Here is a 17730-nt window from a genome sequence, read left to right as displayed (position 1 = left end):
TACTTCTTCTGGCGTTACTTCTGGGATTTGAAGTTCCTCTAGACTATTTTCTCTCACATTATCTTCGTGCGTGCCACTGGTACTGTATAAATCTCTATAGAACTCCTCAGCCACTTGAACTATCTCATCTATATTAGTAATATTATTGCCGGCTTTATCTCTTAGCGTATACATCTGATTCTTGCCGATTGCTAGTTTCGTCTAGCTTGATATAAAGGCAATTGTGTGCACTGTTTCGTTTTATAACATTTCGTACTCTTGTTTACGTAAGCTTTGGTTCAGGTTGATTCCAGCACGTGCATTCAATAGGAATATTTTTTCTTTAGAGCTTTCCTAAACGCGCATACTTAAAGCGCATAGGAAACATTGAAATCTGTTTATATTTTAATTGCGTTACAATTGACTTCAATTTATTAGCGACGACTTCTTTATGTATTAGTATTTCGTACGCTTAGACATTTTACCACATGACGATAACGTGTCGACATGCCAGGCAATGATGTAGAGGCAAATGGGCTCGACAAGCTGCCCACGCAGCATTTCTCCGTGCTCCTCCCCATGAAACCGTAGACGCAAATGAACTTCAAAATATGCATCGTAAATACATATGCATATTGTCGCGTGGTTCTTTATCTTGCGTGTCAGTTTGGTCTTGGCGTCGGGTCATAGCTGTGTCGCGTTGACCTGTGGCTGGAAAGTCGCCTCGTTAGGTCTTCCTTTGTCGCTGCATTGTTTGCTTCTTGCTCGGCTTTACATCCTCCGTCGCCGACGAAGGCGCTGCCATCCCGACAAAGCCAACCGTACCTCCGCCGTTTGCTGGTTTTAGTTTTCCGGATATTGGCGTGCAGACGGGCCCTAGGCTGATACATGCATGCTCAGCGTTGTGGCGACAGGTGGCGGCCAGGTGACGGCGAATGGATGGTCGTCGAAGTCTCCACTTAGTGGTGGCGAGGTAGTCGGCGATGTCACGTGGCCACTCGCCAATCTTTAGTCGTGGCGCGTTGATGGGGAACCCTCGTAGACCCATCTAGCGGTATGGGCATCGGTTGTAGACATCGCCCACTTTTCTGCAGTGATAAGAAAGCGAATGATGGTCGGGGGAGTGCCAAACGCCAGTCTTCGTTTGAATGCCGAGGGGGACAACGGGTTGGAGTGCTGGCGGCGGTGGCGGTTCAAGACGAAACTGAGGCCTTACCCGGACCTGCTGCGGCCGTGAAGGGCGAACGAGACGGCGGGCTACGGCGGCGTACGTCAGCAATTCCGGGTGACGCTGCGGTGATTGGGGGACCCGTATTGACTGCTCAGTCTCCTCGCGGAAGGTTTTGGCAGTCGAATGCACTTGAGGCTGTGAAGGGAACAACTTGTGAAGCTTTTTCCTCACGACAGCTCTCATGGCCTCAAGCATGCCGTCGGCGCTACACTACAATTTTGTTGAGATCACGCGGCCCTTGAATTCTTGTTTCCAGATTTCAAAAGCTTCCTTGATACTTGTGGCCTCGCGAAGAAACTCTTTGACGGTCTTCAGTGCCTTTCATTACATTCTGGCAGAACGTTCTTGCCTGAACCCACGCATGAGAAGGCTAGCTTTCTTTTCTTTGGACATTTCCGGGTCGGCGTGGCGCAATAGACGGTTCACATCTTCCTTAAAGATGGCAGCGTTCTCGTTCGGTACCTGCAGTCGGACTTCCAATAGAACTTCGGCCCTTTGCTTTCGGAGAACGCTCTTGAAGGTCCTGAGGAAGTTACTGAGGAACCGGTCCCACGTTAGACTCTGGGTTCTCGAGTAATGTCATCGTGGCATCTTCCAAGGAAATGTACACATCGCGTAGCTTAGCCGCAGGGCTCCACTTGTTGAAAGCTGAGTTGCTTTTGAAAGTGTCCAGCAAGATTTTCGGATCCTCCAACAAAGTTACACGGAAGGCCGGTGACTGCCATTGGAGTTGTTGAGTTGGGCACGACGTTGGTGGTCGTCTCAGGCAAAAGTCCTTGTTTCGCGGGCACTCCTTCCATTCTGCGGCTAGCTCGCTGGTCCTTGGCCACGTTGGTGTTGTCTTCGTGGTTCGCGCTTGCATCACGGCTTTGGTGGGGCTTGTGGTACATCAACGCACCAGCGCCTCCACCGATGCCACGTGGTAATGACCGTCGAAAACACAGTAGCAAAACTGTGAATGACGGTCACTACCATGTGACATCTGGTGGACGTACTAAGGCGTTGATGTTGGCCGTCGTCAAAGCCAATAGGCGGGTTGCCACGCTGGCCTACATAGCCTTCACTTACAACACGGCAGTGAAATAAACGCAGGTCACTCCATTAAAGCTTGTTTAGGGCCGGAACCCGACGACGACTCCGTAAGTTATGCTGCCGCACGTCACCGACAAAGAGAATCTCGATGTCACCGCCTATCAAAAGCGCGCCAAAGAGCCTGACAGGTCGCCCGCTTGGCCATCAAAAACCAGCACAGGACCAACATTCGACACTACAGTCTTCGACGCCATGGCATCGAGGATCTGCCCAGCGACCGTGTTTGGGTCTGGACACCTAAACACTGCGGAGGACTCAGTGAGAAACTGGTACGCCTCTATTTCAGACCCTACAAGATCATCCGACGCATTGGCACACTGGACTATGAGGTCGTGCGAGACGGCATTTCGCAATCGCAGCGGTGCTGCGCATGACCTGAAGTCATGCACGTAATGTTTTTAAGCCTTTATACGCCCGCTGAAGAACGTAGGGACTTAATTTCTTTGTTATTTTGTCATTATCGGTCCTTTTTGTTATGGGTGGTTTTGTTTTCACATTTGTGTTTCTTTGTAGCACCGGTACGATGTTCCTTAAGAAGGGGTATTGACACGTGTACTTCTTCATCGGGTGACCACGCTTCACCGTTGAACAAATTTTATCGCTCAACGCAGTACGTGCCTACATGCATATGAATTTCACGAATGTTATCAGTGGTTCTACGGCTTTCTGTCGTTGCCGAACCTTGTGTAATCCGATTGCAAGTATGTGTGACGCGAATTGTGTAGACGTTTTGGAAGACATGCGGGCAGCAGTGATTACTCCCGAACATTCGATGAGTGATGTATAAAAGCCGTCGGGTTTCACCCGTTGATCTGATCCTGACGGTCGCCGAATATGTCCGCCGCTGTCATTGTGCTTTGAGTGTAACCTGCTTTTGTGAGCACAAGTTTCCCTAATAAAAGTTTGTTTCGGCATTAACAGTTTTGCTACTGCATTTTGACGGTCACATTAGAATATGTTGTGATGCAGCATTATTAAAATGTGTTCATAACATTTTTTTTATAAACACCCCTTCATGTAAAGTTTCAACTGAGCTTACCTTATCCCCAAATTTAGGAGATCGCAAGCTGTACGACAACCGCAAGTCCTCTTCGTACTCTCACTACGGTATATGGGTCGAGGTCCCGTCTTTTGCTGGGAACGGCATCAAAGGAACTGCCGCACGTGAGACCATCGACATAGGTGGTGTCAAGCTCACGGACCAGCTCTTTGTTGAAGCAACCGTCATCGATCCTGAGGTTTGCTATTCTTTTGGAATGAACTATTTCTTTCTGTGTCAGCCACTTCGGCAGTCTTGGCAGAAATAGATATTGGACATCTCTCACGGCCAGAAAACGTTTGAAAAATATTTGAGGCAATGTGTAGGAATAATGATTTACTTCATTTTTTTGCGTAGGTTTACGTGCCAAACAGATGATATGACTATCAGGCACCCCATAGTGGGGAACTCCAGATTTATTTTTTAGCATCTGGAGTTCTTAAATGTGTTTGCTACCAAGTATTTGGGGCAAACATTACATCATTCCATTCCACGGAGGGTCATCTTACTTTAGCACTGACCTAGCAAAATTTTATCCTGAGCTCATGACTTATCTTAAGGTACCCGTTTCTCCAAGTGAAGGTGTGTAAAGCTGCCTATATAGCAACTGCAGAAACTAAGTGGCTAGTGTGAAGTAGAAGTAAGATTGTTGCTCAGAGTAGCTGAATTATTGTAGTAGTCTCAAACAGTGCAAAGGGAAAAACGAGAAGCAATAACTTTACAGCGATCACATCCGCCACTGTTTATAGTGTCGTTCGCGCCAATGAGTTGTCCATGATATAGTCCATAAGCGTGACTGAACGAGGACGCACAGTGATGCACAGACAGCGCTTCACTTTCAACTTTAGATTTTATTTTCGCACGCATCGATATATATATACCGTACGAGAGAAAACAAACGTGACACGAAAAAAAAGCAACATTCAGTGGTGCGTATCGATAAACCGTACCCGTGTGCAAGGCATGGCGAAAATGTATATTGCAATTATTACAAAGATAAACCAAGGAACCGTATCTCATTTTCAGATAGCGACACCGAAGGCTTGTTTACGCCCCTTTCCTGTAAATTTGCAATTTCGTATGCTTTCTCTATCTCCCTTGTCATCCTGCATTGAGCCCTATACAGAATGGAAGTACTTTCAAACATGAGCTTCAGGAACAATCTTAGCAATGAATACCGAAATGCCCTGAGATTACCCTAGTGACGTTATATCGATGCTCGTTTAATCTCTTATTCATGCATATGCCGGTTCGGCCAACATACGTGTTTCCGCAAGAAAGTGGAATGGCATAGACAACGTTATGAGTGCAGGTTACAAATTGTTTTCGGCGCTGAGTAGAACTTTGCATTTGTAAGATCTTGATGAGGGCTAGTTGGTTCATACTTAGAATTGCGGTGAAACAGTGCGAAAAAGACGAGGACGCATTGTATTTGTTTCTTTGTGTCCTCGCCTTTTTCGCGCTGTTTCACCTCAATTTTGAGTAGAACATGCGTGCCCTTTGCTAATTTCTGTATTAACCTGTTTGCATAGCTTCCGTAGACGTTCAGGGGCAAAGAAAACCACGTCAACCTCAGGTTTCGCCGCTATTCTTCTGAGAATATGTGAAATGCATGGATGTATGGTACCACAGCAACTTTCTTCGCTCTAGTAGTGGCACTCTTTCCATTCGATGCGTTTTACATTTCCTGCTGAAGCCTTCCGTGACAGCGGTGAGCATACCCATCGGGTAACCGGAATCTACCAGGAGCTTGGCCTGATTTCTAAAACTGGCTTCCACTTTGTGGTCACATGACACTGTCAGATAATTATAGCAGCACGATGTTACTACAGCGCGTTTTACGAGTTTTGAATGAGCAGAATGAAATGACAAGACTGGCTTATTGCCTCTCGGCTGATAACTCCAGGAGGTCTTTTGTGGGGAAAAGTACAATCCGAAGTCTAAAAACCTTACGAAATTGCCTATGGGGACTTCATGTGACAAAGAAGCGCTGTCTCAGTGTATCTCTTTCTTGCTACGTCCTCGTTTAGTCGCGCTTATACACTCTATCATGGATTCTGACCAATTCGCCCACCACGTGTCCTAAGAAGTTATGCCCTAGCAGGAGGAAGGTGTTACGACACATTGCAAAATACCTCCTACGGTTTGTCTGGGCTCACCTTCGCAAGTAATCAGCCATCTCTGAGTTCTATCTCTTTATCTGACAAACTAATTGAGTTGGTGCTTACACAATCTGCGCCTTTTGCTGCGATCCTGCAGACTTCACACATTTACTTTCTCCGTTTCAATGTGTACTTTTGCAGTGTTGCAATGCGTACTCAAACCAGAAAGGTATCCACACTCTTTCCAATGATTACAGCGGTTGCTACTAGTCCACGATATTACAGAATTTTTCTGGTACCGCAACCTGTCGGTGCAACAACCGATGTTGTGCAATGTAAAACTGGCCACACGATAAAAAGGGATGTCGGTGATGACTCCTGTACAGCAGGCGACGTACACGTTCCGGCATATCTTAATGCATATAGGGGCTTTTGGAGCATCCAAATTTACTTTTCTGCGCAATTCTTTAATTTGTGGGGAGTGGAATAGACCACACGCCACCCGGTACGGCACGCCGTCCTTTTAAGCTTGAAGGACACGTTCTGCGCACACGCAATCAAACCAGCGGGCTTCACTTCGTCTGTCTAGATGTGCCTCTACACTTCTTTCTCTCTTTAGCACTTCCGCCAGGTTGCCACGGAAAGGCTCTGCAAATCGCGCTTCAATCAAAGCTGCGTTGTATGTGATGCAGGCAAGAAGGCACTAAGGCATTATTAGGGGCTGCAATTTGTATGCCTCACTTAACGACCTTCGAGTGAGCGGGCGAGAATCGCAGCAGTCTTTTCTTTGACCTAGTATGGTATCGCATGCAGGTGTGCTGCTTTTTTAAGCATTATCACTAGGTCCTAGAAGCGGAACCCTCCTTTTAGGAAAATTTTGGATCACGCACGGTTTAAGTGGTCGCGGGGAACAGACGTAGAATACCGTTCCTCTAATCTGAAGGTCATAAGTTTGAATTCTCCTCCAGTCTCCCATATTTTCAAGCTTGGAGAAGCACCTGACACCGTCAAGAAACTTATCGAGAGCCAGTAGGGCTATACTTAGTCCAGTCGCAACCGAATTAGCTTCAATTAATGTTCAGCAGAGGAACTCCCTCACCCAAACAAGAATTGGCCTCCCTGGTGCAGTATTCGGCCACCGCCTCCCTCATGACTCCACCAATTAACGCACGGCCAGAAGTGCGTAGCAGCTGCTGAGCACCTGACCAAGGAGATGGTCAGACCTGTGGCGCGGTAGAGGGTGCTAAGAATCTCTGTATCTAGACAGACCGCCACTTGAAACCATGACAACGTTTAACACAAAAACCCTCTTAAGTGAGGCTGACTTAGCAGGGCTCTGAGGAATTATCAGGCAGTGCTTGGAATATTATCGGCCTTAGTGAAGCCATCTGGTGAGGCTTGTGCAGCTATAAATAGAGGGTAGCAGCCATCGTTATAAAGCTGAGTAGCAGGGACAGAGTACGGATAGTGCAAGGAGCCTACGCTGTAACCTCTATTCATGACTATTAAGAAATGGAAGTATTATGAAGACGTTGGATGAGCATTGAAAAAACGCATAAGATTAGTATAATGTAGTCATGGGGTGACTTCAGTGCAAAAGTGTTGAAAAACCAAGCTGGGGAACAAGCACTGGCAAATACGTCATTTATTTTAGGTACACTAGTGCTAGAGGTTGGTAGAATTCAGAGAAAAGAATAGGCTGTGAATAATGAATACATTCTTCAGGAAGCGTATAAAAGCAATTGGACCTGGAGAAGCCATAATGGGGAAACAAGCAGTTACCATAGGTTAGTGAGGACTTGGATGTCTCTCAGTATGAAGAGATAAACAGCAAAATTAGTTGATAAGGCCTGCCTAAACGCAGTAAGGGCAAAAGCAGACGACTTCAGGCTGGTGCTCGAAAGAAATGTTCAGCTTTAGAACAGGATGATGAAGACAATATAGAGGTCATGAATGAAACCGTATAGTGACTGATTTCATAAGGAGCAATTGAGGAGGAAGGAAAGGCACCAAGGCGACCCGCGGGTATACCCTCCCAAGTAACGAAGGACGTAATGATGCAACGACAAAGCATAAGATTGAACGCCTCATGGGATTCGTTAGAGTTCGATAAACTGTCAGAGCTGGTCAACGAGAAAAAAGTATGGAATATTCAAACTTATAACGTGGGAAAATTTGAGGAAGCGGTCAAAATTGTCAACAGTGGGAAATCAGTGAAAATGAAAACATGGCATAGGACAAAGCAAGATGTAAGTGCTGAACGATAAGCAGGAGAATGTCATCAGCAATTTCAATGATATAATAAAAGCAACAGGATAATTCTATACTGACCTGTCCCTGTACACCTGTAGAGTAGCCGTGCTACCTTCACTCAAAGGAGTGATGAACAGGATACTGAGAGTATTTCTGTAACTAGCGATGAAGTTATAAGATGCTTGCAAGACATCATTAGAGGAAAAATTGGAGGACGCTTAAGCTTCGCATTCAAGAGTGGGACGCGACAGCGTTCCCGTCGACCCGCCAAGGGGTATAAGACAATGCGCTACGGCACAGCGATCACTTACGATGCGCCCCGCATCGGACTTAGCGCCCACCTATCACGCGGTGAGCGTCGAGCAACGCAGCGTTCGGCGCGTCAACGAAACATGCGTCTGAGCGAACGGAACGAACCAAAGAACTCGGTGTCTCGGAGGGGAAACGATCTACGCCAGCCAAACGTCGTGATCGGCACGGGCAGAGAGATAGATAGTAATCTAAACCGGGAGCACGGCGAAGCGTCGTCAGGGGAGAGGGAGTCCCGCGACGCGCCTGGCAGTGGTCCCAATGCGGGCGCGGCGCGCCTCCTGTCGGGGCAGCGCCGTACATTGAGAGGAGGGAGTCTTCTGTGTTTGCCGCAAGATGGCTCTGCGTGTGCGGAAAGCGCAGAAGAAATGCAGCGGAAATTCACTTCGCAACTCGTGTAATTGCGACTTCTGTACGTTACATGTTCATAATTCCCGATATACACCGCATTATAACTTTCCACGGCTCGTTTCGAAGGCAACACCGCATTCACTAGAGGCGCGTTTGCACCGCTTGGAAGCATCGAACTCGTGGCTGAATGGTAGCGTCTCCGTCTCACACTCCGGAGACCCTGGTTCGATTCCCACCGGGCCAATCTTGGAAGTTGCTTTTTATTTATGAAGCGCCTGCCGTGATTTATCGCTCACGGTCAACGCCGCAAACGCCGACGCCGACACCGACGCCGACGACACCGGCTTTTCTGCGACACGAGCTCCTTAACGCTATCGCGTTAAAAGTGACAGCAGAAGATTTAATAACAGCCTATTTAATCGAAGGTGGATGAGATCTATCGCTTGAAAAGCTTGCGGCCTTTATACGTAATCCCTATCGACTTCAAGTGTACTAGCGAGCTGGAAGAATGCCAACATGAAACTAAACCATAAGAAGGGAGAGGTCAGACAATTGTAGAATTACACGCCCACTATCTTGTTTTCAGGAGTGCGTAACATATTCACCAATGTAATCGCCGATAGCATAAGGGCAACACTTGAATTCAATCCACCAAGATTACGATCTACAATGGATCACATCCACGCCACTAGTAAGGTAATCGAGGAGTCTGCGCAGTAAGATAAACTTTTCTATGTTACTTTCATAGATTACGGAAAGTGATATTATTTAGTAGAGATATCAGCAGTCATAGAGGCTTTGCGTAATGAAGTAGTACAAAAGACATACATCAATATATTCGGAAATATGTACAAGGATTCAGTGCGTAGTGAAAGTAACAGATCCTTCAATAAACAATTTACAACGACATCTGCCTTTTTTTAAGTTGATATCTCTATGTCCGTGGGTTAATCTTAGATGTTTCGCACATGCGGTCGTTGTCTGTTTTCCGTAGTTCTCGTCAAATAACAAACGACGATAACAGAAGAAGCAGTCAAGAGCTCGCGACAGAGTTTGCTTCGGTATATGGGCGTTTTGCTGTGATTTCCTACGTTGCGTTCTTCATGTACCGCACCTGTCATCAGCCGCGTGCTCATGTGGGTACTGTCCGTCGTCATCTAGGGCGCCTTGTTGGCTTTGTGTGATAAAAATTCAGGAGTTTCTGTAGTATTAAATGCTTTATTTATAAACACACTCGTGAGCACTGGCGGGAGTCGGGGTAGTATCCGGCATCGCAGTACTTGAGTTCACAGACGCGCAATAGGTGGAAGGCTGGAAATTTTTTCATTGCACTTCTAAATTTATATTACAGATTTACAACGGTCTACCCTTCGATGGTGTCGTAGGGCTTGGCACCGAGCCTGAACTTCCTGAGCACTGGTCCGTCTTCGATACGATGAGCCAGCGACGCCTGCTGTTTATGCCTTTATTCGCCTTTTACCTTTATAAGACACCTGACGGCGCTGATGGAGTGATTAAGTTTGGGGACTATGACCCGGATCATTATCAAGGAGGTCTGGCTTTGATGCGTCTTCCTGGAGAAGACTGGTCTATTCCCATGTACCAGTAAGTACTCGCATGGTATCCTACTCTATGTAAGGTATGTCATTTCAAAAATTGCTCTACCAGAGACATCTATTGCTATACCAATTACTAGCAATTTCCTTCGTGCTTGAGTGAAAGAATGCCTGCGCGAAATATATTGAGTTATTGCTCTTCAGGTTCTGCATGAGATCGCAGTAGATGAACAGCATCCCAGCCTAAGCAAATAAACTGTGTATAAATAAAGGGAGGTAAAGGTATTAGGCGTCTAGGATGTGCAATAGATGCCACTGATCTTAATCAGTATCATTAAAGGTGAAGTCCAGCGCTTTAATTATTGATATCTCTTCTGGTATCACCTTCTAAAGAATCACTTTCTGAATTACTTGTCTTCCATCTCATACTCAGCATAAATATTGGAGAGAAGACTATATGGAAGGAATTCACTGCCAAGCCTGCTTCCGCACTGCCATTCATCTATGGGCCAGAGAGGTACATTGATGAAATCCACCAGGCCCTTGGAGCAACACGAAGCGGTCAAGGCGAGGTGCGTATCTCATGCAGTGTATTTATTAGTTTCACCGTAAAAGTGGCAGTCAATAAGGAAATGGTATTAGGTATCGTGTCACTGCCAGCGCAATAAATATACCTAAAGCCATTTGCTTGACTTGACTATGAACAAGCAGCGTAGAATATCGGAAGTAATCACTGCATCAAATTTCAACCAGCTGGAAACATGAAGTAAAGTCAAATGAAACATGCAGAATATCGTATTTGATAGCGCCGAAGAATATACGTAATTGTATTTATTATAATGGAGAGAAAACACAGATCCTTCCAAAGTCCTACTTCTTATTTTATTTCAAGTACCCTCAAGGCTTACATGAAGCATTACAGAAGGGAGGGGCCAAGAGATACAGCTAACTATACAAAAAAGAAAACACAATAATCAGATAACAGTGCATAGTCCAACCTTAAAATAACGCGAGCTGCCAGCGGATCGAGAAAGAAAGATATCATCCATGTATAAATTCGTAATACAGATATTTCAACCTGAATAACTCGACACAACAATCAGGTAACATACACATACGAAACGCTACACTAAAAACAAATATGTAAATAAGGTAACGATTACGTATCCACGCGGACACACCGATTGAGCGCATGATACCTGCTAGTTTTCACGAATGTGCTTTACTTAATTGTCTTACGTGCTACAGCAAGGTATGTTTATTCTATTTGGTTAATGACACAAGCTTGTTCTTCTGCAGTATAAAACTGTGAAAAGATCTGTCGCGAAAGCATATTCGCATGCTTGACGAAGGTATGCAAATCCGTAGAGCACCATAGTACCAAGCTCTGTCATGGCTGCATTGAGAAGCCGGGAAGAGTAACGGAAGCTAGGAAGCGGAACTAAACTGCGCACTGTACATTTTGTCGCTCCTCAGCCTTTAGCAGCGAGGGCTTAAATTTCTGCTTCTAGGTTCTCTTAGCTAAATAGCCATTGCTACGTCACCTTACGGGGCAACAAACATAGGGCTGGTCACACACTTAAGATCGAGTTCTTTGTCGCGGCAAAAAATAAAAAGGAAACACAGCTATCAGGAAAACAGTCTGAAAGACAGGTATAAAAAGAACTCTAAACACAAGTGCATTTCCCGTTGAGTCGTTAACGATGGCGAAATCCTTGTCGATTTTAAGCATTGAGCGGTTCTTATTGACTAAATCAGGTAAATCGCTAGCACGGCTTCCCGTCTATGAACCCACATGAAGGAGGTGAGGATTTCAACCTAAAATTAGAGCCCCTACATATTTTTGCTTTCTTACTGCAGCGACAAGCCCTGAAGCGCCGTCGACGAATCTCATTGGGCGACGTTCATTTCCAGCAGCCATGTTCTTCATCCCATTCCCCCCACCCCGTACACATACGCGTCACTTTGACGGGTTGAGTTCTCGCGGTTTTGTGACGTCGCGTAAGGGGCAGATGAAGTCGGTGCAGCCCGAAAATTTTCGACCAATAGCCGAGGTCTAATGGCGAAAAGGCGTAGAAACAGAAATAAATATTTTTATTTTCTTCTCTGCGGTAATGCATAATCAGTGTGTTCCCATCATATCAGATGAAAAAGAAACCGCGGTGTTACCGCGGTTTTTGTGACCTCGCGTGAAAGACAGGCGAAGGTTAAAAAAGTTGATGGCCCATTGCGGAGGGATGATTGCAGAATTGGAATAGAAAAGTTTGGAATAGCTTTACGTTACAGCGCCCCTGACTGCGTATATCTCCCGCAGCTGCCTTTTAGCACGTTTTATTGACGCGAAGCGTAGTTCAGAAAATAGCTTCGTAACAGAAAGCTTTGGCTCGGGTGCTTCTATCTAAATGCATGTAAAAGAAGAATTCGTTTTCATCGGTAACCACTGCACCCAATTTGACGAGGTTTGCTGCATTTAAAAGAAAAAGTTAAAACGTAGTGACCGCTTGTTTCGAATTTGTTTTTGATGTTATAAATTTTTTTTATAAAAGTTGCAAATCCGAAATTTTCAGTGAACGAAACAGTCAAGTTTATAACTCTGTTTTTCAGCATGGAAAAAGATATCACAATTCTTTGAATTCAGCCTAATTGCACATCTAACGGGGACAAGATTGATATCTCACACATGACGATAAGAAATTCATTAATATAAAGATACAGTTCTTGCAGCTCTTATACACAACGTAAGAACTTCACGTAAGATATAAGCTGACATTTCGGATTTGTCCGCTTTGAATGATCTGATAGATACTGTTTAGAGAACCACAATATCTGTCCTTGTCGCAGAGCTATTATTTATAAACTTCGTGTTTCTATTTTTTTTCTAGCTTCCGAATTTTCGAAAATATTTTTTTCACAAAGTCAGGCCCCCAAATTGAAATTCCGCTTCCAACAGTCACTACAATTTAAACTTCTCTCTGAAATACCGCAAACATCATAAATCGGTCCAGGGTTTATCTCAGAAAAACGTCTTTGCGCTTTACATGTATTTCAATAGGTCGCGTCGGAGTTGGGCCCGAGCTGCAGCTTCCTTTCAAGTTCCCATAACGCGGGTGCGCGATTCGGGCCGCGGCTGCAGCGAGTCCCTAAAAGCGGCGGAGACTCCGCTTCAGGAGCTCAGGAAGAACATGGCGCCCGACGCCGGCTGCGAGTGAAAGGGGGTTGGGAGAGGAGGTAGATGTCGGCACATAGAAGCAAGCAGAAATTCTAGGGAGTTTACCTACAATGGGATCTAACCACCTGCACGAACCGCGGGATGGCTTAAGATGAACAACAAACGATGTTAGCTTGCTGTTTGTAGCGCTGCGACAAACGCTGTTCGACTTTCTTTTCATTTTTCTTCTTTTCCATTACAGTACACAGTAGACTGCGAAAGAGTTCCAGAGCTGCCTATTATTGGACTTGATGCCGGTGCTTGGTTTCAACTGGGTCCCGAGGACTACGTCGTTAAGGTAATACCTTGTTAATTCATTGGTTTAGAAACTGTTGTAAGTATAACTTTTGTTGTCTGTTTATTTCTTGAAATCCCCACAAATTAGAACTGCTGAATATGCGCCCCCATCCCTTTGGCAGTCACGCTGTTTCAACTTATTTTCCACCCATAAAGAAAGAAACGCGCGCGTTTAGTACGCTCTGTGCAAGTCCCAATTTAGAGATCTTTAAGCACGATTTGGCAATCTAAACGCATGATAAAAAATACATTATTTTAAGGAAAAGTGCACAAATATTATGTGGACACAAACTGTCTCTCTAGAAATACAAGCTCCACAAGCGTCGTGCACGGATATAAAGACGTGTTCTTGCTAAAGAAGGGAGTCGACACCGCACGATGCGCCGTTGCCTTTCACTAAATATCTATGGCGTCCACTTCATTTTGTGACTGCGTACCTGGCTTGTAACGTGCGACGCATCTCGGTAAGGGGGTGAACTACACCACGAGTTCTCAGCATCTGCAATGAATCGCTACATGGCCAAATGCACCGTCGTGCAAGTTCCTTTTATCTAACCAGTAATGCAGTGAATGACATCGCATTGTTTTCCCAGTGCATCGTCTTGGGAAAACGGCGCCGCGGTTTCTCAATTGGTAAGAGCATCGAACGCGCATAATGCGAAGTCGTGGGTTCGTGCCCCATCTGCGACCAGCTGTTTTTTTCATCCATTTTCATTTCCATTTCTTCATCATTTCTTTAATTCAATGACTAGGCACATGTAATTTATCGCATGCTGTCTCGGGCGTCTTTACTTGTTGGCTTTACTTGTTGGCTCTTTACTCAGTGGCTATGGTGTTAGGCAGCGGAGCACGACGTCGCGGAATCGAATCCGGGCCACGGCGGCCGCATTTCAGCGGAGACGAAATGCGAAAACACCCGCGTACTTAGATTAAGGTGCACGTTAAAGAGAACACCAGGTGGTCCGGAGTCCTCCATTACGGCGTGCCTCATAATCAGAAAGTTGTTTCGATATGTTAAATCCCCTAATTTAATTTTTACTTGTTGTCTTCTTGTGATATGAGTAATTCAAAAATTGAGCCCTCGGTTTCATTTCTTCTCGTTCATCGTACTGATAATTCAAAGGAGAGCTGCGAGTGTTCAATGACAAGAAAGTTGCCGACAACTTTTGTATAAACGTTCTATATGGTTTTTTCTGTAGACAACCTCGACGTACTGTAGATAAGGGTGGCACACTTCTGCGTAGTTTGTCTATTTATTTGTATCTACCCATATTAAACAAGAGGATGCTTTTTTTCCCCTTTGACTTGAACAATTATAGTTGTCATACGCACCTTTCTGAAACACTTAAACGGTACTGAAAGCAATTAAATCAACTGAAGTTGGTGCAGATCAACACGTTTGATTTGGTTAAAAGACAAAGACTGAAGGAACAAACACAGTGGCAAGGAGTTTATGCCTCTTACTTTGGTAGTCCCACTACTCTTACTGACAAAGTAGCGTAAGAAAAAAAAATAGAAGGCTCCCTAATCCTTCAAAAAGTCTTCGCATATTGTTTTCTGTATGACGGCTTTGCATATTTTCGATAGTATATATTGAAGAGCAAAGCTAGAGAAAGTTCCATGAAGCAGCCACAGTATATGTAACACAACAGAAGAGCACTAATCGATGTGTCTAACTTCTTACAACTTCGCATTGCTATCGCAGGTGGGCACTGTGTGCTACAGTGGTTTCGCTGTAGGACAAGAAGGAATCTGGCTCTTGGGGCAGAACTACCTTCGCTATGTATATATGTTCTACGAGAAAGGCGAATGGAACCGAAAGCAAATTGCCCTCGGATACGTCCGGAAACCAAGCAACTAAGCGGCGCTACGCCTATCGCCCTCAAATGACAATCTGATTTCAGAACTTCGCAAGTACCCGTTTGTATCTAAGAAGAAGGCAAGCTGAGGAATTTGGCGGCCGCGCATAAAAACATTTATTTTGCCTTAGTCTGTGTGTGAACATTTCTCTTAAAACAGATTACAGCCGTTGGCGTGACTTGTTCTTAACTTTTTCTTCTAGCATCATGAATCAGAAGTCAATAAAAACATACCAGTGGCAGACCCATAGTCATCGTAACCAAGGAAACCTTCCACGCACATTTAATGACCATGTTGTGTTTGTCCTGATGGCTAGGCACTACAAAATCGCAACGGCCGTTACATGTGAGTTTTCGTTAGCGTGTGGGCTTATCCGCCGTCAACGTAGCTTATAAGCCGAGCGTACTAAAAGGCGAAGTATTTGAAGGCTAGTGAGCCAACTTCACACATATTTCACCAATCCTAAAAATTTATGTTATCTTGCGTGTTCCAGTGGAATACGCACGATCAAATAGTTTAATGTAACTTTTGTTTCAGATGCTCAGTATCCGAACACATCGGATTACAGGATACAGCTTGTGTCAGTTTCGCTCCTACTCATGCAAGCGCTTCCGACAAAGTGTTCAGTCTATGATGACAGACGCCGGCGTCGAGGCACAACGGTTATCGCGGGCCTCAAAGGTTCTCTTAGCAGGCACTTAAAGCGTTACGCGCGAAGTATTATTTTCTATATACTGCATTCGAAAATCTCAAATGATTACGCTTGCAGATCGTTAATCTGGCGCCAATAAATTTGCCTTCGATCTAAAAGGGGTGATGGAACGCAGCCAGAACAAAACACGGACCGCCACCGAAGCTAAAGCAGTAAAGATTGCCTGATGGAATACGTATCAGAAAAATAAATCAACGAAAAGTGCGAAACGCTTACCTGTTGGGGAAACAAATAGCAGAAGAATAGAGATCTTTCAGCTAGCCATTATATAACAATCTGTAGGTCACACATACATACTTTCCGGAAAACAACTGTATAATCAGTGACCACCCGGTCCTAAAAAAATTCTAATATTCAACTGGCAGGGACGGCATCTATTACATACCTTATCCCAGCAATGCGTACATGCTGTCTCGACCGGTAGCACCAATGAGCTCAACTTGCATGCGTTGGATGTACGCCTTCAATGGCCAGGCGGCACAGGTAGGTGAGATATTTCTACATATACCCCAGACAGTTCGATGGGATTTTCATGGTGCCAGGTTTGCGTTCCTGACCATTCACTCATAAGAAAGCCGAGTGCTCGGCCTGATCACGATGCATCGTACCATTCTGCGAAAGTAACAGCCCCTACTTGAGGGTGCAATTCCCTTCATCACACGAAAACAGCACGGCGTCTATAAAGGGGTAAACACAAGAAGGACATTTTTGAGGGTGATATGGGTGGAGTCGAGTGGCGTCAGCCAGCACTACAAATTTCCCGTAGACGTGCCCCGCTCACAAGGGCGAGGCTACCGGGGAAAGAGATCAGTGTTGGCAGACTATTCTGGTGGCTTCTGCCCTCGACAGTACTCTTCATTTCTTCATGTACCCTTTGTTACACGCTTGATATGTAGTGTCCCCAAGACACGAGAAATGTTAAACTAGCCCACTCTCCCCCCCCCCTTTCGCATAGCAAAAAATCCAAATAACGGGCATCGTCACTTAACTTCCCCGTCACCCTGGCACACGTGGTACCTTCGCATTTGTGACGGGACCGCCAACCTCATCAAGAAAGAACTTCTGATACAGGTGCCACCCTATTGAGCAGCCAAATTGGTCAACGTCCTCTGACAACAGCACAAGATTCCGCTTCGTCCCCGCCAAGCGGGGTTCGTTTGTTCCGTCCGGACAGTTCTCTCCCCGGGGTTACACGGTGGCGGGACGCCATATCCTAAATCTGTGACGTCGTTGTAACATGACGCGCTCTTTCCGCGCCGAAATCCGGGATTTCTACCTCATGTGAACACCCCTTAAACGATTTCTCACCACGCCACATAGAAAATTTCAATTTTAGTCAGGAATATGTTACACGCCCTCTAGGGAGTGTTCTACCGCAAGAATTGTTCAGATTGGTTACCTATTAGCCGGGTTACAAATATTTTATTGCCACGAACCCATGATTTACGAAGCAGTTTCACCGCTAACAGAGACACGATTTACTTGCCCCGTCTAGCCTCACAGCAACATGGGTGAGTTCGTAAAGTCTTATACCTGTGTCACACGGGCACATTTGGAAGGCCTTTCAGTCGACGGCCTTCGAAATGCCACAACTTTATCGAGTCAAAGGAGTTGTCGCGCTGCTACACGGCACTTTTGAAAGGCCGTTTAGTGGTTCAGGCGTATCTCGTAAAATTGTGTGGCGCTGCGGATCTTTACTTTCGTTTTCATGTACCGCAAAGTTAAGCAACAATAAAACCAC

At 45.4% G+C, this 17730-nt stretch overlaps 1 protein-coding gene across 1 annotated transcript in view; it reads left to right on the top strand.

Annotated features, from left to right (window-relative positions):
- LOC135918139 (cathepsin D-like) overlaps positions 1–15518 on the top strand; it is a 32094-nt gene extending 16576 nt beyond the window's left edge. The window contains exons 4-8 of the mRNA XM_065451796.2: positions 3359–3540; positions 9708–9961; positions 10346–10484; positions 13323–13418; positions 15123–15518. Coding sequence (XP_065307868.1) covers positions 3359–3540; positions 9708–9961; positions 10346–10484; positions 13323–13418; positions 15123–15278 — 827 coding nt within the window. The 3' untranslated portion in view covers positions 15279–15518. The remainder of the gene's footprint in view (positions 1–3358; positions 3541–9707; positions 9962–10345; positions 10485–13322; positions 13419–15122) is intronic.
- The last annotated feature ends 2212 nt before the right edge of the window (positions 15519–17730 follow it).

This window comes from Dermacentor albipictus, chromosome 10, assembly GCF_038994185.2.
Source record: "Dermacentor albipictus isolate Rhodes 1998 colony chromosome 10, USDA_Dalb.pri_finalv2, whole genome shotgun sequence".
NCBI classification, from domain to species: Eukaryota; Metazoa; Arthropoda; class Arachnida; order Ixodida; family Ixodidae; genus Dermacentor; species Dermacentor albipictus.
This window is presented reverse-complemented; position numbering and strand designations above follow the sequence as displayed.